This window comes from Oncorhynchus mykiss, chromosome 4 (assembly GCF_057628025.1).
Source record: "Oncorhynchus mykiss isolate SJ-2025 chromosome 4, ASM5762802v1, whole genome shotgun sequence".
Classification (NCBI taxonomy): domain Eukaryota; kingdom Metazoa; phylum Chordata; class Actinopteri; order Salmoniformes; family Salmonidae; genus Oncorhynchus; species Oncorhynchus mykiss.
This window is the reverse complement of record NC_143025.1, coordinates 81941266-81968072: the sequence shown is the minus strand read 5'-3', so window position 1 is coordinate 81968072 and position 26807 is coordinate 81941266. Positions and strand designations below refer to the sequence as shown.

The window sequence follows — 26807 nt, the reverse complement described above, 5'->3', positions numbered from 1 at the left end:
ATTTGCCAGGTATCCTATAGAGGCCTACTTCTATGCGTGCGCGTCCTTACTCAACATCGACAGGAGCGCCCTTCAAACAAAAGACAACTAAATTGACAAAACTGGTAAATGGGATGAAATAAACCAAAACTTGTTTCTCACAATGTAGCATAGGTTGTGCACTATGCAAACAATGTGTTCACTTAGACAATGAGAACGTGAAGACAGGAATACGAATATTGAATGTATTAAAATAATTACTGTAACTAAAACAAACATTGTTGATTAGAAATTGTAATAATTAACGGTGATATGATGAAATGTAATGGGGAATTGATATACAGTAACAATCAAACGCAAACAATTCACAAATTGGCGGGAGAGCGCATTGTGCATCTGGGTGCATGGTCAATCGGACGTCTGCATTGGCCGTGCAGCATTTACGGTGATATGGCCTGAGCAGAACTCAGGCAAATTCATACTTCTTGCGCTTTGCGGATCAGTGCAGAGCTGTTGTCAAGGAAGTGAGTTTGTGTTTATACAAGATGTACCGCCCCGCCTACCGTCAATCAATTGCGTCACAGCCTCCATATGGAGCCTCCGACCACATTTTCAGATAAAGCATACATTTGATTTTAGTCTAGGCCTCCGCAATAGATAAGTTCACTGAGGCGGGGGCAAATATATATTTGTTACTGCTCGACTAAAACAATCTCAGTAGACCAAAGAATCGACCAGTTGACTAATTTGCGTCAGCCCTACTTTACTGGCATACAAACTGTGGATGGAAACGTGGTTAGTGAATAGGCCACTTTACTACCACAATGGAATTACTTTACAGTATTAATGCATGCTCATATGATGCTACAGGTAAAAGCTGAAGGAATTCCTTAAATTAAACAACCAACAATACTTCAGACAGGATGCTTTATTTAATAAAAATAAACAAACTTAGAAACAGAACATTGTTCTCTGGAAAAGAACTTGGCAGCCCAACAGAAAAGACAAAAAAATATCCTGGAAAATTAAAATGCCCCCCCACACACACAAAACGATCTTGAATTATTAATTCTTGAACTCCCAATTTGATAGAATATAACCCAATATGACATATTGGGCTGTTATCTTGTAGGGCTAATGTGAGCGTTTTGCTGCCCCCTCTCTTGACAGCCTGTCAGCCTCCTCGTTTCCTAGGTATCCAGCGTGGCCTGGGATGTGCAACTGGAGAAAGAAGGGAGAGAGAAGACAGAGTCAAAGGCAGAAGGAGACTGTTAATAGTTTCAGTTGTGCATCATCCATCCATGAAAGTTCCAATACTTTTTTGGTCCACGACCCCATTTTGATATCAGAAAATTATTGTGACCCCAACTATGTGAAAAAGTGATGTAATCAACAGCCAATGACAGTCATTGCAAAGCAGTCAAAGTATGGGTGTACTTGCATGTCCCGGTGGATCAAAAGTAACAGTCAGTATCTGGTGTGGCCACCAGATACTGGTGTGCAGTGCATCTCCTCCTCATGGACTGCACCAGATTTGGCAGTTCCTGCTGTGAGATGTTACCCCACTCTTCCACCAAGGCACCTGCAAGTTCCTGGTCATTTTGAGGGAATGGCCCTAGCCCTCACCCTCCAATCCAACAGGTCCCAGACGTTCTCAATGGGATTGAGATCCTGGCTCTTCACTGGCCATGGCAGATCACTGACATTCCTGTCTTGCAGGAAATCAGACTGCTTGTTCTGCGCGTGGTGGCATTGTCATGCTGGATGGTCATGTCAGGACGAGCCTGCAGGAAGGGTACCGCATGAGGGAGGAGGATGTCTTCCCTGTAATGCACAGCGTTGAGATTGCCTGCAATGACAACAAGCTCAGTCCAATGATGCTGTGACACACGGCCCCAGACCATGACGGACCCTCCACATCGATCCCGCTCCAGAGTACAGGCCTTGGTGTAACGCTCATTCCTTCGACCATAAATGCGAATCCGAACATCACCCCTGGTGAGACAAAACCTCGACTCGTCAGTGAACAGCACTTTTTGCCAGTCCTGTCTGGTCCAGCAACGGTGGGTTTGTGCCCATAGACGACGTTGTTGCCGGTGATGTCTGGTGAGGACCTGCCTTACAACAGGCCTACAAGCCCTCAGTCCAGCCTCTCTCAGCCTATTACAGAAAGTCTGAGCACTGATGGAGGGATTGTGCATTTCTGGTGTAACTCGGCAGTTGTTGTTGCCATTCCCGCAAGTGTGATGTTCGGATGTACCGATCCTGTGCAGGTGTTGTTACACAATGTCTGCCACTGCGAGGACAATCAGCTGTCCGTCCTGTCTCCCTGTAGCGTTGTCTTAGGCGTCTCACAGTACGGACATTGCAAATTATTGCCCTGGCCACATCTGCAGTCCTCATGTCTCCTTGCAGCATGCCTAAGGCACGCTCAAGCAGATGAGCAGAGTCCCTGGGCATCTTTCTTGTGGCGTTTTTCAGTCAGTAGAAAGGCCTATTTAGTGTCCTAAGTTTTCATAACTTTGACCTTAATTGCCTACCGTCTGTAAGCTGTTAGTGTCTTAACGACCTTTCCACAGGTGCATGTTCATTAATTGTTTATGGTTAATTGAACAAGCATGGGAAACAGAGTTTAAACCCTTTACAATGAAGATCTGTGAAGTTTTTTGGATTTTTACAAATGATCTTTGAAAGACAGAGTCCTGAAAAAGGGACATTTCTTTTTTTGCTATATATATATATATATATATATATATATATATATATATATATATATATATATATATATATATATATATATATATATATATATATATATATATATATATATATATATATATATATATATATATATATATATATATATATACATACATATACACACACACACACACACACATACACACACACACACACACACACACACACACACACACACAGTGCCTTCAGAAAGTGTTCAGACCCCTTGACGTTTTCTACATTTTGTTACATTACAGCCTTATTCTAAAATGTATTACATTTATGTTTTCCCTCAGCAATCTACACACAATATACCAATAATGAGAAAGCAAAAACAGTATTTAAGAAATGTTTGCAAATGTATAAAAAAATGTATTTAAGTATTCAGACCCTTTGCTATGACACATGATATTGAGCTCAGGTGCAACCTGTTTCCATTGATCATCATTGAGATGTTTCTACAACTTTGAGTCCACCTGTGGTAAATTCAATTGATTGGACATGATTTTTAAAAAGGCACACACCTGTCTACATTAGGTCCCACAGATGACAGTGCAATACAGAACAAAAACCAAGCCATGAGGTTAAAGGAATTGTATGTAGAGATCCGAGACAGGATTGTGTCGAGGCACAGATCTGGGGAAGGGAAAACATTTCTGCAGCATTGACAGTCCCCAACAACACAGTGGCCTCCATCATTCTAAAATGGAAGAAGTTTGGAACCACCAAGACTCTTCCAAGAGCTGGCCGCCCGGTCAAACTGAGCAATCGGGGGAAAAGGGCCTTGAAACCAAGATTGAACTCTTTGGCCTGAATGCCAAACGTCACGTCTGGAGGAAAACTGGCACCATCCCTACGGTGAAGCATAGTGGTGGCAGCATCATGCTATGGGGATTATTTTCAGCGGCAGGGACTGGGAGACTACTCAGGATCGAGGCAAAGATTAATGGAGCAAAGTAGAGATCCCTGATGAAAACCTGCTCCAGAGCGCTCAGGGGCAAAGGTTCACCTTCCAACAGGACAAGCACACAGCCAAGACAATGAAAGAGCTGCTTCGGGTTAAGTCTCTGAATGTCCTTGAGTGGCCCAGCCAGAGCCCGGACTTGAACTGAATCCAACATCTCTGGAGAGACCTGAAAATAGCTGTGCAGCAACACTCCCCATCTAATCTGACAGAGCTTGAGACAATCTGCAGAAAAGAATGGGAGAAACTTCCCAAATACAGGTGTGCCAAGCTTGTCGCGTCATACCAAAGAAGAGTCGAGGCTGTAATCGCTGCCAGAGGTGCTTCAGCAAAGTACTGAGTAAAGGGTCTGCATAGTTATGTAAATTATAAATTAGCAATCATTTATAAAACCTGTTTTTGCTTTGTCATGATGGGGTATTGTGTGTAGATTGAGGGTAAACAACTATTTAATCATTTTGAGTAAGTCTGTAACCTAACAATGTGGAAAAAATCAAAGGGTCTGAATACTTTCCTAAAGGCACTGTTTGTGTGTATGTTTAATATATATTTCACACACAGTACCAGTCAAAAGTTTGGACACACCTACTCATTCAAGGGTTTTTCTTAATTTTTTACTATTTTCTACATTGTAGAATAATAGTGAAGACATCAAAACTATGAAATAACACATGGAATCATGTAGTAACCAAAAATGTTAAACAATTCAAAATAGATTTTATATTCTTCAAAGTAGCCACATCAAGTTGCCTTGATGACAGCTTTGCACACTCCTGGTATTCTCTCAAGCAGCTTCATGAGGCAGTCACCTGGAATGCTTGAAGGAGTTCCCACATATGCTGAGCACTTGTTGGCTGCTTTCCTTCACTCTGTGGTCCAACTTGAAAAAAAAATTACATTACCACTAAGCGCAAACCAGATGGGATGGCATATTGCTGCAGAATGCTGTGTTAGCCATGCTGGTTAAGTGTGCCTTGATTTATAAATAAATCAGTCTGTGTCACCAGCAAAGCTCCCCCACACCTCCTCCTCCATACTTTACGGTGGGAACCACAGATGCAGATCATCCGTTCACCTTCTCTGTGTCTCACAAAGACACGGCGGTTGGAACCAAAAATCTCTAATTTGTACTCATCAGACTAGAGGACAAATTTCCACCGGTCTAATGTACATCGGTCGTGTTTCTTGGCCCAAGCAAGTCTCTTCTTCTTATTGGTGTCCTTTAGTAGTGGTTTCTTTGCAGGAATTCGACCACGAAGGCCTAATTCACGCAGTCTCCTCTGAACAGTTGATGTTGAGATGTGTCAAGTTACTTGAACTCTCTGAAGCATTTATTTGGACTGCAAATTCTGAGGCTGGTAACTCTAATGAACTTATCCTCTGCAGCAGAGATAAGTCTGGGTCCTCCGTTCCATTGGTGGTCCTCAAGAGAGCCAGTTTCATCATAACGCTTGATGGTTTTTGCGACTGCACTTGAAGAAACTTTAAAAGTTCTTGACATTTTCCGTATTGACTGGCCTTCATGTCTTAAAGTAACGATGGACTGTCATTTCTCTTTGCTTATTTGAGCTGTTCTTGCCATAATATGGACTTGTTCTTTTACCAAATAGGGCTATCTTCTGTATACCACCCCTACCATGTCACAACAGAACTGACTAGCATAAATGCATTAAGGAAAGACATTCAAAAAATGTACTTGTAAAAAAAACCTTGTATGAATAGGTGTTCTAAAACCATTTTTATATCAGGAGACCTCACATATTTCTTTATTTTAGTCATACCGAGAGCAGCTTACATTAATAAGCCCATACATTTTCACACTGGTCCCCCATGGGAATTGAACCCATAACCTCTATCAACTGAGCCACACAGGACACACGACCCAATCATCATCCATAGTTTGGGAAACTATGTTCTATTCTTCAAAACCCACTACACTTGAAGTGAAAATATTAACAGAGCAACAGGCGTCATTGATATTTACCCATACAACCTTCAGCTCCTCATTTAACTTGTCAAGTTTTTCAAAGTCCTCTCTGTTGATGATAGGGCCACCAGATTTGAGCCTCCAGTTGTTCAGCTTCCAGTTCTTCACCCAGCTGGTGACGCCTGGAGGAAACAACACAACAGTCATTAAGATAGTCGCATTAGCAGGCCTAGCTACTAACGTTAGATGCTACATCATGCCTGCAGCATCACACAAAGCCATGTCACAATCAGTCAGTCCCTTGCTGATTGAGTGTTAGTAAAGTGCTATAAGCAGCACACACGTACCATTAATGGTGAACTTGCTGTCTGTATAGAGCACCAACTTCTTGATGTCCATCTCTTTGGCCTGCTCCAAGGCTTTACAGGCTGCCTGTGCCATTCAGAAGCAAAATGTGGGATTAAATCTCTGTGGGGTTACAATCCAAAGTTTGCTGTGGCAATTCCATTCAAATAACAGCAATCTGGTTAAGAGAGTTCAGAATGAAAACAAATAAGACAAACACAGTTCTTGCCTGTAATTCTGCCCTCTGGTTGGTCTGTCTTCCATCCAGCGGTTCTGCTACATTCCTACAGTAAAGAGTCCACATGAAAACCAACCACTGTAGTGTCAAACAGTCTATGAGTTATAACCACAGACCCAGGCCTACTCACAGAGGATGGTCACGTCCCCAGTACACCCCGATCCCAGCTCGGGCTCCGGGCTTCCCATTGCCTGAACAGCAGCCATCTGTGTACACCACCACTGCATCACCTGGAAAAACAGACTGTTTTCTTAATCATGTTTAATTAGTTTTCAATCATCATTATAGGATATTTTCTGCTACTATAAGCTATATTTGTACGTTTGGGGTTTATTTGTGCATGTTTATGTGTATAGGTATGTGTATATATGACAGTCAAACATTGTGTTTTCCTTCTTGATTCTTTGCTTAATTTATTATAACTTTTTGATGTGTACTGCTGTATTTACTGATTTTATGTTGCCTTATATGGAATATACAAAAAATAATTGTTCACAAAAATTGTTTTACATTTCTAAACAAAAACAAGAAATACGATTTAAAGGAGTAACAGGTATATTTACCCATGTAGGTGAATCCATCAGAGCTCTTTGAAGATGCGCAGCTGTCTTGAAATGCCTCCTGGGAAGGTTTAGCTCGTTTGGCAGGGGACACCACCTCCTTCTCCTCCTCCTCCACGTGATTATAGTGTCTCTTCTGACCAATGGGAATATACTCAAGGGCCTCCGGGGCCCTCCGTGGGAGTGTTGCCTCATAGCTGGTTCCTGAAAGATAATACCTTGGTCTGAGTAGAAGTCTGATTCTGCTGTGCCTGAATGGTGCACTACTTGTCTAATGACAAGATAGTCTGCCCATTCCTAATGCCAGTAACAACAGTACCCATTGTATTGTCATTTCACAAGTACAGTGACCCATAGAGAAAGAACATAGCCATCGATCTACCCTCTGACACTTTTGGTGTTATTGACGTTGCTTTGCCTCTGACAAAAGCCCAGGCATCCTTTTCAGCAGCAAACTTCTTGTAGCTGGCATGTGGGAACTTGTCAATTTGTTTCTTACATTCATCCCTGAAAAAGTAAACACATGATATTCAATGTGAATAGAAATGACAAAATGTGTCTAAAGACAGACTACAGTGGTAACTAGCTCCCTAGCTAGGTAACTACTACACAGCTCACCAAGTTTGGTAAACTCCAGGGTTTAATCCTTTCCTCACAGCGTAGAAGAATTTGCCTTTCACCATCTCCTCTGTGCCAATGCAGACTGCCCTGTGTATTATACTATAAAGAACGGGTAACCTGAACATCACTTACACCAGCAATTACTTAAAAGTGGAAGCACCGGTCATTGTCTTGATTTCAGAAATGTGAACAAGTTGAACAAACTAAATAGCTATGTGTTAAAATGCAAGGACAACTATTAGCTAGACATCATTGGAAACAAATATAGGTATGTAAACAGTGGCTAGCTTGCTAGACCACTAACCCAAAACAAACACATTTTGCTAGCTACTACCTAACGACTGTAATTTCAACACACTCTACAAGTTAGCTATACATTTGAACATGATCTACGCTGACATGCTTATTTTTGGACTCGGTATTTACATTAATTACTTCAAAGTTCACGATATCTGCTGCACTGATCTGTTGGTGTTAAAAATCATACTTCCGTGTTCCCATGATTCCTTCCACGACGTACTTGTATACTCCTCTCGCGAGATTCCGGCCTCTTCCCCGGCCGTCGTTGATTGAGGTAGGTCAAGATAATGCTCCCACTGGTCGGAATTTCTTGTCAAACTGTTGTAAATGTGCACAGAATTTCCTCGTTCTTGTATCAGAGTTCATGTAAGACTGTTGATGCGTTAGATTATTCTATTTAAGGTTTTGGATGGCCGTTGTGTAATTAATTGTATGAAGTGTTTCAGGATAGACCTAACATGAAAACGGAAAGGAGGCATAGCTGGCGCGTTGAGGCCCATGTGTTCTTGTAAGAATTGCCTGTAGTTCATCGACTAGTGGCTTTTTTTAACCGTTTTAATATCTTCATTTTGTCAAGTGTCCTGACAGTTGTTTAGCCTGAGGTATGGTTGAGTACTGTCAGGCCGTTGCTAGCTAACGTTAGCCATTTGATAATGAACCTGGTTTAAAGACGGCCAACTGGCTAACGTTAGCTAGCTAATGTTAAGTAGTTAACTTGGAACATGCGACCCTATCTCCTGTACATTGTTTGATGCAATAGTTACTTGTTAGGTTGTTTATGATGGCATGGCTGCTAGCTAGCTAACGTCATTTGTATTTTGAATGTGTACATGAAATCAGCCGTTGTCGACTGTTCGTTTGATCAACCTTAGCCGATATCGCTAGCTAGTAACTGCATGTCTGTATGGTGTGATGGAGTCGGCATGGACCACTCGGCTAACGTTGGTTAGTTTCAGTGTGTATACTACATTACCTGAAACCGTGCATGATGTCCAAAGACATACAGGACTCCGGAGTATGCTCAAATGATAGTCTTGTCTTTCATTAATTCCAGAGACATAGGCCATGTTCAGTACCAGCGCCAAAATCGTGAAGCCCAATGGCGAAAAGCCAGATGAGTTCGAGTCTGGAATATCCCAGGTAAGCTATGTCAAATCTGTCAATATATGGCACTGTATAAACCTTCCTTAGTCGCTTGGCTAATGCTGTAAGCCATATTTAACACGTCAGCCTTCTTTCTAGGCTCTCCTGGAGCTGGAGATGAACTCAGACATGAAGGCTCAGCTGAGGGAGCTGAACATCACTGCAGCAAAGGCAAGGATCCTGTACTGCGTGTCTTGTACTTGCCTTCATTCTGACTGTTTACTCAGACCATTTTTGGATAACTGAAGATGAAAGTGGTAGGAGTTTGTCTGACTCTTAGTAAACTGTGTTTGAGTTTAACCCCAACGTGGACATCCTGTGAGGTTGCTCTCGCATTGCTCTGTCCTTGTGGCGTATGGGAGCGTAGTACTTCAGTGCTGTGACGTACAGTCCCGTTCCACGACGTTGGAGAGCAAGCTTTGTCCCTGGCCTTCGGGCTGGTGAGGACGGCGTTCTGTATATTCCTACATCTTCCCAGAGCCCTTTGGGCCATGACTGGGGGGCTAAACCATGCAGTGCATACAATTTAATTCAGACAGCTGAAGCACTCAAAGCATCTATTGGAAGTGTTTGTATTTGCCTCAATTTGTGCTCTAACTGAAATGCTATTCTCTCCCCCAGGAAATTGAAGTTGGTGGTAGCAGGAAAGCCATCATCATCTTTGTCCCCGTGCCCCAGCTGAAATCTTTCCAGAAGATTCAGGTGCGACTCGTGAGGGAGCTGGAAAAGAAGTTCAGCGGAAAACACGTGGTCTTCGTTGCACAGGTTAGGGTGATGTTGTCTCGCTGTCCTTGTTTCCACGAGTTGCAGGGGCAGTTTGCAGAGCTGTTGTGGTGACCCCACTGTCGGTTAGCTTGGTTATTTTGGGGAAGTCTATTAACAGACTTCTTTAGTGCTCAAATATACATGTTTCTATGCTGTGAGTGTAGCATAATATCAACGTGGACATCCGGTGAGGTTGCTCTCACATGGCTCTGTCCTTGTGGCGTATGGGAGCGTAGTACTTCACAGTGCTGTGACGTACAGTCCCGTTCCACGACGTTGGAGAGCAAGCTTTGTCCCCGGCCTTCGGGCTGGTGAGGACGGTGTTCTGTATATTCCTACATCTTCCCAGAGCCCTTTGGGCCATGACTGGGGGGCTAAACCATGCGGTGTACATTATTTAGAATGCTTGTTGGGCTTTAAAAGTCTCCATGTGTAAATTGGTAATCCTTAATGTTTTTTTTTACTTGCAGAGGAGAATCCTGCCCAAACCAACCAGGAAAAGCCGTATCAAGAATAAGCAGAAGCGTCCCAGGAGGTGAGTTCTGTTGTCACACCTGCATGTCCACGACTACATGCTGTATGGAAGAACATGTATTTAAAGTTAGAGCAAATGGGTGCTAGGTTTAGAAGTTGAAATTGTTGTGCCATATTTGATGCTTCCATACTTGCACACCATATTTGGACCCAACGTGGACATCCGGTGAGGTTGCTCTCGCATGGCTCTGTCCTTGTACTACGCTCCCATACGCCACTTCACAGTGCTGTGACGTACAGTCCCGTTCCACGACGTTGGAGAGCAAGCTTTGTCCCCGGCCTTCGGGCTGGTGAGGACGGCGTTCTGTATATTCCTACATCTTCCCAGAGCCCTTTGGGCCATGACTGGGGGGCTAAACCATGCAGTGTACAATTTTACTAATACCATGTCGTATGCTTTTAATGGGATTTTATAATAGGTTATTATATAGCTACAAGATTAAACGGGGACAAACCATATAATGCAACATCAACTTTCCTTCCTATTACCTTGCATTACCCTATGAGTAGGTGTTTTAAACCCAGTGTCCTGGCTAAATTCCCAATCTGGCCCTCGTACCATCATGGTCACCTAATCGTCCCCAGCTTCCAATTGTCTCATTCATCCTTCTCTCCCCTGTAACTACTCCCCGGGTCGTTGCCGTAAATAAGAATGTGTTCTCAGTAAACTTGCCTGGTAAAATATAAACAATTATAATCTAAACCAGACTCTGCTTGTCTCCAGTAATGATTTCAAAATACCTGAATAGCTATTTGATTGTTGCCCTTTCAATACATGCATAAAGAATCTTCCTCTGATTTTGAATGAGACTGATTGTAGGAAAAATAGTTTTCGCAAGGTTTAGAACATTTCTGTAATTACCTCAAATGTCTAATGCACGTTGTGATTTGTTTCTCCAGCCGTACTCTGACTGCCGTGCACGATGCCATCCTTGAAGATCTGGTCTTCCCCAGTGAGATTGTTGGCAAGAGGATCCGCGTGAAGCTGGACAGCAGTCGGCTCATCAAGGTCCACCTTGATAAGGCTCAGCAGAACAATGTGGAACACAAAGTGAGTCGTGTCGCAGTTTGTTCACCCACCTTAACCCCAACGTGGACATCCGGTGAGGTTGCTCTCGCATGGCTCTGTCCTTGTGGCGTTTGGGAGCGTAGTACTTCACAGTGCTGTGACGTACAGTCCCGTTCCACGACGTTGGAGAGCAAGCTTTGTCCCCGGCCTTCGGGCTGGTGAGGACGGTGTTCTGTATATTCCTACATCTTCCCAGAGCCCTTTGGGCCATGACTGGGGGGCTAAACCATGCGGTGTACAACTTCTCTTGACTGATGTCTCAAATGGTTTATGTGCTGCAAATGTCTTTGGCAAATGTGCCAAATGCATGCCTTTTGTGTTGTCATATGCAATTGATATATTGACCATCATAACCTGTAAATGTTGCAGTCTATGCAGTGGTTAACCAGTGGTTGCCTTTTATTTTCAGGTTGAGACCTTCTCCGGTGTCTACAAGAAGCTCACAGGCAAAGACGTTGTTTTTGAATTCCCCGAATTCCAACTGTAGAGTGCAGATGACAAAATAAATGAGTTTACTCTCAATGTCATTGCTCTGTGTTCTCTGGGGATAGGGTGGTCAGTCATGCCAATCCCATACATGATGGTCTAGCCCAGGGATCCAACCCTGTTCCCGAAGAGCTAGCCTCTTTTAGGTGTTCTCCTATCCCTGTTGTAACTAACCCGGTTCAGTTTCTCAGCTAATAATTCTAATCGGGTGCGCTAGATGAGGGTTGGAGTGAGCCTACAGGACGGTAGCTCTCCAGGAACAGTTGGAGAGCCCTGGTCTAGAGACTAATATCCTTTCAGAAAAGTATGGCAGTCAGAAGGACCATTAACTTGAGTAACTGAAGACTTGGAGCAGCCTTGATGACTGATCAGTTGTATTGCCACATCCTACAATTTGTGGTGCTAGGGGGGCTTTTTAGGTTGCTTTTGGGCCTCTGTAATGGTAGTATTCAATGGGTTTTTTTGCACACTGGAAAATGTCCTGATCTAATAATTAGATGTTGAGTGGAATTGACAGGTAATGTATTTGCCTATGTATAAATCCACCATTTGGTACAATCTTCACTGGGATATGTGCCCAATATAGGCTATTGCCCACAACAGTCAAGTTTACGCATATGTTGTGCAGTGTGAGGCCACTGAGGGAGCTATGGGGCTGCATGGACCAGCAGTCCATAAATTAACATGGCAGGTATTGAGGCTATATGTTGTTTCCTTGAGGAATTCTAAAAATATAATCAATGGAGTAACCTTAGGTTTTGAGATATGATGGGGGTAAGACTGTTGTAATAAACATTTTGTAAAAAATTCTAATCAATGGATAAATCACTGACTGCAGGAGACAGCCTGGATGTGGACACGTCCTTTACCGGAATTACTCGCCCTCTGCCACTTGGCACTGGAGAAGCTCAATGAGCAACCGTTTGACAGTTGCGCTCTGAGTGATGAGCGTGTTCCTATGACAGCTGAAACAAGTTGGTTGGGCGGCGCCCCACTCATTCATATCGCGTGATTCCTGATAGTGCTTGATTTTATTGATTGATTGCTATTGTATGGGATAGTTGAGCTGAAGCCTCGATATGCGGGACTCCTGTCATAACTACTTTCCCATCACCTATCCAGGCAGTCACCCACCTATGACTCAACATGTACTCAGGTAACACCATGTCAGACACTCAACATGTAGTTACACTATTGCTTTCGTCAGTTAAAGCCCACTGAATGCTACACCTGCTGTTTGGTTAATGTTTTGCAGATGGGGGATTGCTAGACTGAAGGACTAAGGTCGAAAATTAGCCTGTTGCCTAAAACCGGCACTTTTCTGAAAATGTTGACTAATGTACACTGTCCCTGCAAAAATAAACACAAAGGTCTATGGCCTTGGGCAGAAAGACTGGTATGTAGTTTCAAATTTAGTTGTATGCATGGGATACGCATGGTATACATCGTACAACGTAACGCTACATGTTCCTTCTGGACAATGCAACAACAATAAAAGATTAGTATACGAACATAACTAGAATAGAATAAACATTTTAGCATCAATATAGTACAGAAAGGCACAATTCTCTCTTCCCCCCCCCCACAATATTTACATGTAAGTGGGGTGGTCAGTGTATTCTGAGCAGTATAATGTGAGTCTGACAGCAGCAGTTGTGATTGTGTGTGTGTGTGGTATGAATGTGCACTGAGTATACCAAACATTTGGAACATCTTCCTAATATTGAGTAGCCTCAATTCATCAGGGCATGGACTCTACAATGTATCAAAAACGTTCCACAGGGATGCTGGCCCATGTTGACTCCAATGCTTCCCACGGTCGTGTCAAGTTGGCTGGATGTCCTTTGGGTGGTGGACTGTTTGGATGGTACACACGGGAAACTGTTGAGTGTGAAAAACCCAGTAGCATTGCAGTTCTTGAAAGACATTTTTTCGTCTAAGCCCATTCACTCTCTGAATGACACACAAGTCATGTCTCAATTGTTTCAAGGCTTAAAAATCCTTCTTTAACCTGTCTTTCCCACTTCATCTACACTGATTGAAGTAGATTTAACAAGTGACATCAATAAGGGATCACAGCTTTCACCTAGTTAGTCTATGTCATGGAAATTGGTGTTCTTAATGTTTTGTATACTTAGTATGTGTGCTATGGTGTGGAGAATAAGGACAGGTGGTCAGTCCAGTTTAAGTGTTCGGCAGGCTTGGAGACAGAAACTCTCTGAGCCTGTTGGACCTAATGCTCCGATAAGGGAGAAAACAGCTCATGGCTGCAGTGTGTCGGGTCCTTGATGAAGCGTCGTGCCTTCCTCAAGCACCCTTTAGAGTCGATAGCCAGTCAGATCCAGTTGGATCTGGTGGCGCTGGTCAATGGTGGGGTTTGTCTGGGCTACAGCGACGCCCACTTTGGCAACCCATGGAAGAGGATTTGATGTTATTATTGAACTGTCTGCCAACAGTCCAATGGGGCTTCTGTCATACGGAAAAGCAATAATCATTAACTTCAGTATAGATAACACTGGAATATAACATTAAAACAAATAGGGCAACATACTTTACCACTGTTGCTTTTGAAAAATTAAAAAGTCTGTCTCTCATTTGGTGATCTGTCTTTAACACTTGAAGTGCACACATATAGGCAGATGTGCCTATGTGTTTCAATCCAGAATCTCATTCTTAATGCATACCATTGGTAATGAATATCAAAAAGAGCAGTCTATAGAATGGGTTGACCGTAGTATGTCGTACCTTCACAGGTTTGGGAAGATCTGCTAACATGGGTGATGGATGGGAGACAGCACGTCGACTGGACATGCCCAAAAACCTGGAGGTAACATCAGAGCTCACAATTTAGCACATGCCATAGAACTGGGTGGTGTTCAGTAGGTGGAAGGGGTTTGAGACAGGGAGCAGGAGGCTGAGTGGCTGTGGCTCATAATAATGGCCCGAACGGAGCAAATGCAATGGCCTCAAACTCAAGCAAACCATGTGTTTATGTATTTGATACCGTTCCACCTATTCTGCTTCAGCCATTAGCACGAGCCCATCCTCCCCAATTAAGGTACCGCCAACCTCCTGTGAGAAACACTCATCTTGGTTTACATTTCAAAACGTTTTGCAATGTTGTGCCATTTTGTATCATCTGGTGACGTCATACGTTGCTCCACTGGTGGATGGGAAGGGCATCCTACAGGTACCATGTTATGAGGGGGCCGTCCTCAGACATCCTGGAGTCATCAGCCAAATCCAGATAGACACCAACCACTTGGTAGCCTGGCGGTTACCAGCATTGGGCCAGTAACCGAAAGGTCACTGGTTCTCATCGTCAAGTAGGTGAAAAATCTGTCGATGTGCCATTGAGTAAGGCACTTAACCCTAATTGGTTTTCGATAAGTGTCTGCTAAAGTATGCAAATGCAACCACTTCAAAGGTAGAGTAACACACGTGCATGGACACACACGCTGGTACTCTCATTCACCCCACTGTACAAACAGATTTTGAGGCCCTTCAAAGTTCCAATGTTAAGGGCTTTGTTGCATGTTATGACAGTAACAGGTTGGGTTACAAGGTATCACATTGTAACAGGTTGGGTTACAAGGTATCACAATGTAACAGGTTGGGTTACAAGGTTTCACATTGTAACAGGTTGGGTTACAAGGTATCACAATGTAACAGGTTGGGTTACAAGGTATCACAATGTAACAGGTTGGGTTACAAGGTATCACAATGTAACAGGTTGGGTTACAAGGTATCACATTGTAACAGGTTGGGTTACAAGGTATCACATTGTAACAGGTTGGGTTACAAGGTATCACAATGTAACAGGTTGGGTTACAAGGTATCACAATGTAACAGGTTGGGTTACAAGGTACCACAATGTAACAGGTTGGGTTACAAGGTATCACAATGTAACAGGTTGGGTTACAAGGTATCACAATGTAACAGGTTGGGTTACAAGGTATCACAATGTAACAGGTTGGGTTACAAGGTATCACATTGTAACAGGTTGGGTTACAAGGTATCACATTGTAACAGGTTGGGTTACAAGGTATCACAATATAACAGGTTGGGTTCCAAGGTATCACAATGTAACAGGTTGGGTTACAAGGTATCACAATGGAGACATCAACATAACGCCTCTGTGGTAAACACATTGGCCTACTGTACCGTCTACTGAGATGAAAAACATCCCACCAGACAGAGCTTGTGCTACTCTTACTGCATCATGTGACGTCAACACACAGGAAACTTCCCAGACTCCTGTAAGATAGAAGCGTGCTATCTGACCCCTGTGGAGGAGGGGCAGTATGTAAATGGCAGGTGGAGCGGCGATCCGGGAAAGATGTGGCAGGTCCTTCTGCCCCTCCAGAAAGTATGTCCAGCATTTTCCTAGAATTCACTCCATTTGTTGCAATGCCTGGGCCTGTCAGAGTGCTGATCGAGGATCAGTTTTGCCTTTTAGATCAGAATAAATAAGATGACATGGGAGGAAGTGATCCTAGATCAGCACTCCTACTGAGACTTTATCAATAAATAAAACCCTGTTCATTTTCATCCAGAAAGTGTTTTTCAAAATCTTAATCAATTCAGTTTTTAAATGTCCATATTCCAGACAGATGGGTAGATGGCAAATATGTGTGTTTCAAAGACTATTAGTTAGGTAAACAATGTTGAATGTGTATGTATAATAACTAAATCAAATCAGGTCTTGGCAAACGTGAGGGCGATGTCTGCCATATCTTTGAGCGGTGTTGCGCTTTACACTTCACTCTATTGTATTTGAATCATCCAAGTTTCTGTGAAAGCAAAACGTCATCGAAGTCGACAGTCGATCCAACCAACGTATTTTTTTCCCTCTGCAATTGCACCTGAATTCTGCTTCAGTACCAAAACAACAACCAGTGATGACAATAACAGTAAAACACATCTGTTTGCCTAGTCAAATGTGTGCACTGTAAAAAGGAAAAGAATACTGTACTTTTCCATTTGTATAAATGTTTTCCCACATTCGTAGCGCTTTGTAGCCTATGCCTATCACCGCAAAATTGTTTTTCTAATTTGTTAGGTCACGGCATCAGGTGATGAAGTAGGCAGCAGGACTTGAAATCCGTAACAGTGGACATTTGCATTCATGGCTCATTTCGTCATGCAATTATGTATGGATGAAAACAATATTTATGCTTATTTATTTTATCTTGTGTCCTTTAACCATTTGTACATTGTTAAAACACTGTATATATATATAATATGACATTTGTAATGTCTTTATTGTTTTGAAACTTCTGTATGTGTAATGTTTACTGTTAATTTTTATTGTTTATTTCACTTTATATATTATCTACCTCACTTGCTTTGGCAATGTTAACACATGTTTCCCATGCCAATAAAGCCCTTGAATTGAATTTAATTGAAAACAAGGTAGGCCTTACTAAATATGTGAGAGTTTCAGAACTGGCTCATTAGATCATGTTTAGGCTACAATGTAGGCCTAGGTACTAAACATCCCTGAAAGTTAAATCAGACAAGCTACCCTACTTAAATGTAGCCTAACATTTATTTGACCATGTATGCCACAATCAGATGGAAGTAGACCGAATTAAAACAGCCTAGATAGGTACAGTATCTTTGCAACATTGAGTTGCCTTTTGTTACAGACAGGTAGGTAAATACTGCCATCTAGTGGATAGGCTATAGTAAGATTTACGTGTCTATAAACTGCAATATTTGTATTAATTTTTAAACAATTTGAAAATACTGTTGTTGAAGAGAAAAAAATATGATAAACGATTTATATCCAACTTTAAAAAAAAGGTTTGCAGGCATGTATAGCCTGATCATTATTATCAATATCAAACTATATGTCCAGGCAGGTTTGTCTATAACATAACAAAACAAAACAACTAAAACAGATTGAGACTTCAATCTCCTATTTTATGTGGACGAACCTGGTGTTTCTGTGATGCTGAAGACACTGACATAGAAAACTGTATAGGAAATGGGCCTAACTGCAATTTAGTATAGGCCTATTTATGTATTCATTCATCTGGATAGCCCTTTCTTCCTCATTAATTTGAGTCAACATTTTCAGTGTTGCCTACCCACTAAATTGACCAAACTTCCAAAAGATATACTGAACAATATCGTAGTCTACAGGCAAGTGTTCTGGAGGGCTGCTGATAATAATGGCGTTTGATTGTAAAGCATGTTTGGAAAAAGCTTTCCAAAGCGTTTGGGTTTGTCTGGGGTTTAGGGTTTGATGATGTCTTATTAATAAAAGCGTAACATGCTGACTAGCCCGGGCGCGCGCCTGCGTCATCTCGCGCATGTTGATTTTGTCCACTCACACCAGACGCAATGAGGACAAGCAGGTTGAAATATCAAAACAAACCCTGAACCAACTATTTTAATTTGGGGACAGGTCGAAAAAAATAAGAAATGTATGGCAATTTAGCTAGCTAGATAGCTTGCTGTTGCGAGCTAATTTGTCCTGGGATATAAACATTGCTTTCTTATTTTACCTGAAATGCACAATGTCCTCTTCACCGACAATTAATCCACAGATAAAAGGGTTCTGAGTTCGTTTCTAGAAATAGCTCCTCCTTCAGGCTTCATCTTCTTTGGACTTTATATGGCGGTTGGCAACCAACTTTAAAGTGCATGAAATATTGGGCAGTGTAAAAAAGAAAATAGTAATCTAAGCATGCATTTGCTTGAACATAATGCCTCAAAAATATCTAGGCCTACCATTTTCTCAAACATTCACAATCATTAAGTTAGCTCTGATTAATGTGATGTCCTTTGCAGGTATCTAATCAGACATTGACCTTTTCGAATTCATGAATTCTTGTAGGCAGTAAAGAGGGATGATGATCCTCAGAGTAAGGGGGAAGGAGGTTGATGAGGAAGAACCGGTGGCCCAGCACAAAATGGAGGCCAAGAAAAGGAAATGGAAGATTAGTGCCAAGAAATCAGGGGAACGGGGCACTGACAATGATGCAGCTCAGAGATTTAGGCCTATACCATGGGTTATCTATATCTGTCTGTGATGTGCAGGTTGTCATCTGTTTTCAATGAAACTGTAGTCTAATTGTAGTCAAATGGTGTGGACAGTATGAAAGGTTACATGGATGGTTTTATTCAAATAGACCTATAAAACAATTATACTGTGTCAGTATCAGAGCATAGTATTGAGAGAGAAACATATAGATTTCTCTTACATTTTCTTGTACTTTCTCAACGGCACTCACATCTTTAGGATTCAGGAATAAACACCTGGACAGAGGATCTGTAATCGATCTGGAGAGAAAGAAGCTCTTAAGGCCACATTTGGGCCGAGGCAACGAGGATGAGATGGTTGAGTACTGCTACCCAATCCTCATCTCATTCCTTTGCAATCTCACTGATGAGTATGTTAGATGTCCTGTTTGCCTGTCGTCTGTGATGTGTGCAACATTTTTCAACATTTATGCAGAAAGAACTAAACACCAACTAAAAACTGAAACATGTTTATTTTTTTCTTCTCTAGGCAGTGGCAGGCGCTCTATAAAGGATTCAGAAATCCTGTACATTTCCCCATCGGCCTTTGACATTGGATGTGTGAGTGATGGTATTATTTTATTGAATTCAGAGAAATTGATTAGCCGTGGGATTATGGTCTAATATTATATTCATGAATCTGTCATATCAGACTTGATCCAAGTTTTGTCGGCAGACAAGAAAAACTATGTTGATCAAACCCTGGGGCGGCAGGGTAGCCTAGTGGTTAGAGCGTTGGACTAGTAACCGGAAGGTTGCGAGTTCAAACCCCCGAGCTGACAAGGTACAAATCTGTCGTTCTGCCCCTGAACAGGCAGTTAACCCACTGTTCCCAGGCCGTCATTGAAAATAAGAATTTGTTCTTAACTGACTTGCCTGGTTAAATAAAGGTAAAATAAAATAAATAAATAAAAATGCCTTCCGTTCAGTATCTAAAATATCACAGCTGCATTGACAAACTTTGTTCTGTTTGTTCCATACAGATGACCAAGTAACAACTTGTCAGATTGTACAAGATCATATTGACTTGTATTAATCAGACCACTCTGCACATCCTGCTGCCGGCCCTGGACTGCATACTGGGGGTGACGGGCTTTGATGAGGACGACACTGACTTACCCAGAAGGGGCGAGATCCTTCGCTGCCTTTGACCAGGAAAGACTGGAGCTCATCGAGGAAGTGAAGTGTATGGCGAAGGAGTGGCACCAGGGCTGGTGGTTTCAGGTCCAGCACGCTCTCTTCCAAGGGGTATGTTCCCCACAAGCTGTTAATGTGTGTGTGGATATCCCTGATCATTTCTCCATTGAAATGTACATATTTCTCAGATTTCTAGCAGGTGCATTCCACGCCATCTAATGCTGTACAAAATGTTGTATCAATTCACACTATTTGAGCAGATTTGAATTAATATTGAGGGGGGGAAATCAGGCACAAATGTGAATTATATTTACAATACTAGACTACATCTTTCGTATCTTAATCTTATGTCACAGAGAATTTTCCTGCTGCATCAGGAGCCTCGTGAGTCCCTGAAAAAAAAGCAGTTTTCTTTCTCTCCATGCGGGGGCAGTCACTGGGATCAGGGCTTGCTATCAGAATCATTCTCTCTCGCTCAAACGCTAGTCCTAGGTCCTATTCCTGCAACATTCAAATGTACCAAAATGTGTCTGAAATGCAGCCATACACATCAACAACCGTCATTTTAAATAGCCTAATAACAAAAGATAGATATTGGTCTCCACTAGGCTACGACATACAAGTGTATCCTAAGGTCTAAATTGTAGCCTGAGCTGGTCTAGTGGTTAGGGTGGCTGCCTTCTGAATGCACACGTCAGCATTGGGTTTGATCAAATATGGACAGTCCAAGGATATTTTACCCTTGATCTTGCTTGATAAGAAATGACCATACCAGAAATAGGAAACAAATAAAATAATAACAGTAGGCTACAACAACATTAGTTTCCATTCATACAAAGTGTCGGGTAAATTGCCACAGTAGATTTGCTGTGGTAAAGAATAAAATACTTAATTTCTATTGTATGGAATGTTTGCCAATAGACACATCACCATTAGTATGTTCAAAAAGGACTAAGTTGTTCTGATTACAACCAACCAGGGAACGAACATATCTTTAAACTTTGGTTGTAGCAGGACTGTAGTACTGGCATCATTTTTTTCCCAATTTTTTTTAATGACGTGACCAATAATGGTTGCAATTTAGATCAGCTGTGCGGGGCAATTTAGCGCGAATTGATGGTTTAACGAGACATCAGCTGGCGATAATCTAATCTAGTGCCATTGATGGTTGTAATATGCCCCTTGTTATTTGATTATATTCCAATAGGCTACATTCTGTAGGCTATCCATTAGCCTGTCACATAATGAACGGTGTGAAACCCCATAATAGGCTAGAGTGTATCCCTGGCTGAGTTGATGAGCTGATTTGGGCCATCAGTTGATGGACAGATCAGTAGGCCTACTGTAGAAGGGTAAACTTTCCTCCAGTGTGGATGCTCATCCATATTTTATAGTTAGGCTATGTAGAATTTGCCAATATTGTTCTGGTCTTTGGTGTGGATAATCTACCTGTACAAATATGTCCATAAGAATTCACATGAGATGTGCTCTAGCCTGCACGTAACCTGCGATTCTAAGTATTTCTTCAGATATTAAAATCCTCCTGCCACAGGATTATTTTGCTATTGTGACGAAAGAGGTCAAATTAAGATCCGACATCTGTAACAATGTTTGTTGGATTTGTTTTCAAATAACGTATCAGTAAGAGATTGATTTGATCACGACTCCGGGATGCTGGCCTTCTAGGCATAGTTCCTCTGTTCAGTGTCTGTGTTCTTTTGCCCATCTTAATCTTTTCTTCTTATTGGCCAGTCTGAGATATGGTTCATTCTTTGCAACTCTGCCGCAACTCTACCATTGGAACACAGGAGTGATGGTTGCTGATAATGGGCCTCTGTATGCCTATTGCAAGGCATTGGTGAAAAACCTTGACACTCTGTCAAGTGCCAAGTTCAAGACTAAACCCTCAAAGGCTGTGAGCGAGATTATACTGAGAAGGTTCAGTAGCATTACCTCTGGTTTGGTTCAAACTTCCCCTACATTTAGTGCCACTCCCAGCTGAATACGTCTGGCCCATCTGACAGGATCCTTGATTCTGTGGCCCCTGGGCTCATACAGACCAATGTGGATTCTGAGGCGTCTAAAATAATTAACATCTTTAAAGATGATGTCAAAGACATTGTGAAGCAAGCTGAATCAGGTCAACCAGCAAGCACCCAGAGATATCCCCAAGTGGGACATTGTATGTCAAAGCGGAAAACATTCCATGCAGCTCGTAGACTCTGCGTCAGTCTTCAGGCAAAACTCAAATAATTATTCCTCAGAATGAATGGAGCTACAGTCCAAGAAGAAGAATTTCTGGAGACAACGGACTCCAGTGCTGTGCTCCCAGAACACACTATCTCTAGTGCTGTGCTCCCAGAACACACTATCTCCAGTGCTGTGCTTCTGGAGCATGCAGGCTCCAGTGTTCTGCCTGGTTCAACTCTGGACACTTCTTCACTAAGTAGGAGTGAATCTCCCGTAGCAGAACTCAACACATCTTCTCTGTCTGGTAGAAGGGATTCAGCTACCTCTGTAGCAGAGGAAACACCAGAGCTACCTGAATACAGGTTAGATCATACTCAGAGCCGTATCTCTCCTCTTCTCAGTAAGAGTGAACTGCAAGAGGTCAGCTGGTCTTGGTGTTCTACACAAATGCCAGAGTGAGAAGTTGTAACTTTTACTGGCTCTCTATGATCCAAACCTAGGGTCCTGCACCAAAGAGGTATTATCTCAGACTGTGGCCATGTACAGTTCAGAGGTGGCAGATTTACAATGCATATCCTCTGCTGCAGAGAGTTCTCCCTTGAAGTCGGTGACTTTCTGGGCAGTTTCATGTCTTACCTAGAAGACATGTCTTTGTCCAGTTCTTCATCCTCTGTCATCAAGAAGCTCTCAAGTGAAGAGTTCCAGATGAAGGCGACTAACAAGGTCAGTTAAATACTGACCAAATCAGTCAGTAGCTTACCCAGATCGAGCCAGTCAACATCTCTCCACCAGACAGATTATCAAAGGTCGCCAGCAACATCAATCATGTCCTTGAAGCATACAGCTGCAGCTGCTTTTGAAATGGCTGGATCAATTGCGAATGACATGAAGAGCCTTTTCATCCTGCAGTCTTCTACTGCTACTCTATGGCACGCAGACTCTAAGCTTCAAGAGCGCCATGAGAAAATCTCCAAAGTTGCAGAGGCCGCACAAGAAGATCTGGACAACTGCAAAGACTGTTTTACACAATCTGAAGATGAAGACGATAAACTATTTCACACTGAAAAAAACAAGGCAAAGCAATTATGGCTCAAGCCAAAGAATCCCTCAGCCATATTTTGGTTTCCATTCAGAAAGAGCTGTCGAGATCGTATCAAATGGTGACAGCAGGAGAGCCTTCACAAATAGAGAATGTGGTTGAAATGATGCTGGAGGACATTGAGAATATAAGCAGCGATTGTGGTGAGGAACTGGTCTTGCGAGAGCCACAGGGGCCTTTTCCTCTTTGTCAACGTTATCAGTCAAATTAACATCATTAGCCAAATCAACATCTTCAACCAAATCAAGGAAGTCGGAGTGGGAATTTGCACTCCCTGGCACTCCAATCTCTTCTGAATTACCCGAGAGTACTCCTCTGCCCATTGTGAGATGCTTAGTCATCGACTGAAAAATGTGGTATGTGATGCCAGGAAGTCCATGTCTGCTACAGCAAGTTACATCTCACCATGATCTGACAGCCAGGATAGCTAGAATGGAGGAGCTCACATCTCAGGGGAGGATTGGTGCTCTCTTCCGTGATCTTACTCACCAAGTCAATTTCATAATCGACTTGACCCCTCTGGTTTTGACAGTGGCGGCTGGAAAGAGTGCATCGATTACAGTCCTTACTTAGCTGAGGAAGGAGGATACAGGGAAGGCCACAGTTTACGAGCTGGTTCGGCTGTTTGTAGAGGAGTCTGTGAAGCGCCTCTTTCTTCCTAGCCTTGTGCCTTCATTATCTTCAATGACTCTGGCTCAGGGAGTCAGTGTGTCGGCTAGCAAGTCGGAAGATTGTATGTCATGCACTTCTTCCACATCAATATTTTGTGGCACAGTTAGTCTGTATATTAACCTATTTAATCCCATGACCGTAAAACAACATTTTCAGTTATAAGGCTCTAAAAATGCTACTGAATGATTTATCAATGCATTTCCAGCAAATATTGAAATAATAAAGGGTCTCAATGAAAGATGTGCAGTGTCACATGTTTAGTGTAAATTGTCACATGACCAGAGCTGTTTACTTCCTGGTTGCACCATGAGAAGAGGATGGCTGCATCAAAGCACCCAAACAAAAGGTTAGTAAAGTATGTTGAGGACAAAGTCAAAAGTTAGGACAAATATTTTTGGTACACATCATCTTTAAGGTGTCTAGTATTGATATATGCATTTGCAATTACTGAACTTTGTTCAGTGAGGTCATAGAATGTGTAAACATGTTGACGGCAACAATAGTGACCGGTGGGATAACAGTGCATCTAGGTATACACATAGTTATACACATACATAGTTCTTGTTTACCTAACGTTCTACTCTGTTCTTTCTTTTAGATTCACTTTGAGTCCAGTTCTGGATATGTTGGATCTAGGTGACTGCCCAGACAAGGCATGCAACATTGCAGTTATCACTCAAAATGAGAAAGATGCTGTCCTGAGTGATTGTGATAGCGATGGGTCAGATATGGACTATGGACAGACCCCCCCCCCCTTCCCCCCATCCACAACCTTCCCCACCCCCCTCCATTGTTGGTAATGAAGAGCCATAGGGTCCAGTCAGAAGAGCCAAGGGCCTCTACCCGCCAGAGGGTCCAGTCAGAAGAGCTAAGGGCCTCTACAAGCCATAGGGGTCAGCCAGAAGAGCCAAGGGAAAAGCTGCAGGTGGTCAAAAATAAAGATTGAGCATTCAAACGATGGAAGAGGCCTGCCACTGATGTTATTCCAAAACACATAGTATACAGCCCAAATATGCAAAAGTTTGGCACGAAACCACTGAGCCATGGAAGGAGATCTTTACTGGCTGCTACTGTTGAAGATCAGGCAAGAAATGACAAAGCTTCTCACTGGCCAATCAACACGATGCACCGGTTCCAGAGAAGTCGTCATGGTGACAAACGTACTACCTATGCATGTGAGAAATGCAAAACGCCACTGCACAGTGCTTCAAGATATACCATGGACAGTAGAAAAGGAGATAAGACAGAATGAAAAAGGTCTGAAAAAGAAAAATAGAAAAGTCGATAAAGGGTGAGGAGAATCTGTACAACAGACTCGGAAGAAAAGAAAAGTAGACGAAAAAGACAATCAAAATGACTGAAATCTTTTTGGAAAAGAAGGTCAATTGATTCAAGACACACTGTATGACAGTAGGTCTGACTGATCACAGTTCAAAATAGTGATGCACAAACTAATCTTGCGCTTGGTTCTGAAGCCTACCTCTGATATATATATATATATATATACTTGAATGCATATTCTACAGGCTACCTCTATCCTAAATGTGACCTTTATGTTCAGTGGGAATGAATCACACGACTGCTATACAGTTGTTAGTGAATGTTGCACTAAAATGTCACAATGACAATGTTACAATGAATATTGCACTAAAGTACAGGTCCAAATGTTACAATAAAGTTACAATATTAATGTTTCAATACATGTTGCACTAAAGTAACAGTTTCAATGTATGTTACAATAAAGTAACAATGTTGAAATACGTTGATGGTTGTTGTTTTTTTGTCTTTGCTCTCTGTATTCATATTGGTGTCGTATAAGGGTTTTTGATGTGTAAAATAGTCACACTAGAATGTGACGGGGCATTCTAGTGGCAATGGTGGGGACTGCTAGTGACAAGAGTTTTAAATGTGTTAATAACTGGGCTGGGATTTATAAGAACGTTGATAACTGCATAGGAGAAATATGTTAATTCAGTATACGTAACATTATCCCAACGGTCACAATTGTGACCGACCATAAAACACACTTTTTCACCTACTTTTCCATTAAAATTTCAAAAAAATAATGATTGATTACCTCAAAGGGTTACTAATGTCACTTGATTTGGATATTTTCATGTCTGGGAAAAATTTGGGATTAAATGGGTTAACAAAGTTATGGTAAGCCAGATCATGGACTCAGTTGCTTTGAGCATCAGAAACCACAAAGAGATCAGAATCTCTCCAAGAATCTCTGACAGATTGTTGAGTGGCAATTGTTCCCCTCAGCTGTCTCTCTCCCGTGTCAGTGAGACCTCCACTGTAGCACGACGCTTTAGAGCCAACATGGATGAAGAGAAAGAGGATACCACCAGTCGTTCTTGTGTAGCTCAGAACATTGTTGGTGATCAGACTACAACCAGCCCGGATGTTGTCAAAGATGCCCCACCTCCAACCCCATCCTCCGAAAACTCAGACAGTGATGATGACTTCACCAGCCTCATTAGCATGCCTGTGTTGAGACTTCTGTAGAAGATCACAACTCAAACTGATCTGCACCCAGTTGACGTTGCACTCACGTCACAAGACCTACTCCCAAAGGTCATATCTGTCTTCTGTGCAATGTCAGGCTCCTCTGAGACCCAAGCATATACAGAGAACCTAAAGGTTCATAAAGTGTACAGGGCCATGTACAAACATATGTTGGAGGAGTTTGGCTTGGAGAAAATCCTTCAATTGGCCATGTCGACTCAGGACTCATTTGATAGGATTCTTGTCAAGTCCTTGAGTAAGGAACTCCTCGACAGATATAGTGAGGCATCAATGGCCGCCAGAAGAACATTGTTCGAAGCTACCAGACCTGAGGCTCTTCCTCTGGCTGAGGATGTGAAGACTACCAAAGTGAAGTTCTCCGTCCTACAAAGGCTTGCCAGAATTATCAATTTGAGTAAACAACTCTATTGTGACGGTACAAAATATGAAACCATCCATTAATTTATAAATCGGTCTGGTGTGTTAGTTTTGGTTA

The 26807-nt window shown here is 42.3% G+C and overlaps 2 protein-coding genes and 4 non-coding genes across 10 annotated transcripts; 5 read left to right on the top strand and 1 right to left on the bottom strand.

The window, feature by feature from the left end:
* Window positions 1–892: 892 nt before the first annotated feature.
* rnh1 (Ribonuclease H1) lies at window positions 893–7905 on the bottom strand. Of its 5 annotated transcripts, none has more exons than XM_021598386.3 (9): window positions 7861–7905; window positions 7371–7472; window positions 7135–7259; window positions 6756–6956; window positions 6323–6422; window positions 6184–6238; window positions 5957–6041; window positions 5667–5791; window positions 893–1200 (listed from the first exon to the last, which is right to left on the bottom strand). In XM_021598386.3, exons 1-9 carry the CDS (start codon window positions 7872–7874, stop codon window positions 1114–1116), a joined length of 894 nt encoding a protein of 297 aa, XP_021454061.2. In that variant the 5' UTR covers window positions 7875–7905; the 3' UTR covers window positions 893–1113.
* An 860-nt stretch (window positions 7906–8765) lies between these two features.
* LOC100136136 (ribosomal protein S7) lies at window positions 8766–11671 on the top strand (the record flags this gene model as incomplete). Its single annotated transcript, NM_001124430.1, is given in 6 exon segments — window positions 8766–8813; window positions 8916–8987; window positions 9438–9581; window positions 10052–10116; window positions 11016–11166; window positions 11594–11671. Coding segments are annotated over 6 exon segments (558 nt in total), but the record flags the coding sequence as incomplete, so codon positions are not given.
* On the top strand, window positions 9119–9341 carry LOC118964517 (small nucleolar RNA SNORA73 family). The gene has a single exon (XR_005051577.1). It is a non-coding gene; the product is annotated as a small nucleolar RNA SNORA73 family (small nucleolar RNA).
* LOC118964516 (small nucleolar RNA SNORA73 family) lies at window positions 9753–9977 on the top strand. The gene has a single exon (XR_005051576.1). It is a non-coding gene; the product is annotated as a small nucleolar RNA SNORA73 family (small nucleolar RNA).
* LOC118964507 (small nucleolar RNA SNORA73 family) lies at window positions 10266–10490 on the top strand. The gene has a single exon (XR_005051568.1). It is a non-coding gene; the product is annotated as a small nucleolar RNA SNORA73 family (small nucleolar RNA).
* On the top strand, window positions 11203–11427 carry LOC118964515 (small nucleolar RNA SNORA73 family). Its single transcript, XR_005051575.1, has one exon. It is a non-coding gene; the product is annotated as a small nucleolar RNA SNORA73 family (small nucleolar RNA).
* Window positions 11672–26807: the final 15136 nt, after the last annotated feature.

Excerpts from the sequence above, each read along its gene's own strand:
- rnh1 (XM_021598385.3), bottom strand. The coding sequence starts at position 7,498 with ATGTTCAGGTTACCCGTTCTTTATAGTATAATACACAGGGCAGTCTGC. Across the intron at positions 7,260-7,370 it reads CCTGGAGTTTACCAAACTTG|GGATGAATGTAAGAAACAAA; the intron begins GTGAGCTGTGTA and ends TTACTTTTTCAG. Across the intron at positions 6,423-6,755 it reads TGATGGATTCACCTACATGG|GTGATGCAGTGGTGGTGTAC; the intron begins GTAAATATACCT and ends CTGTTTTTCCAG.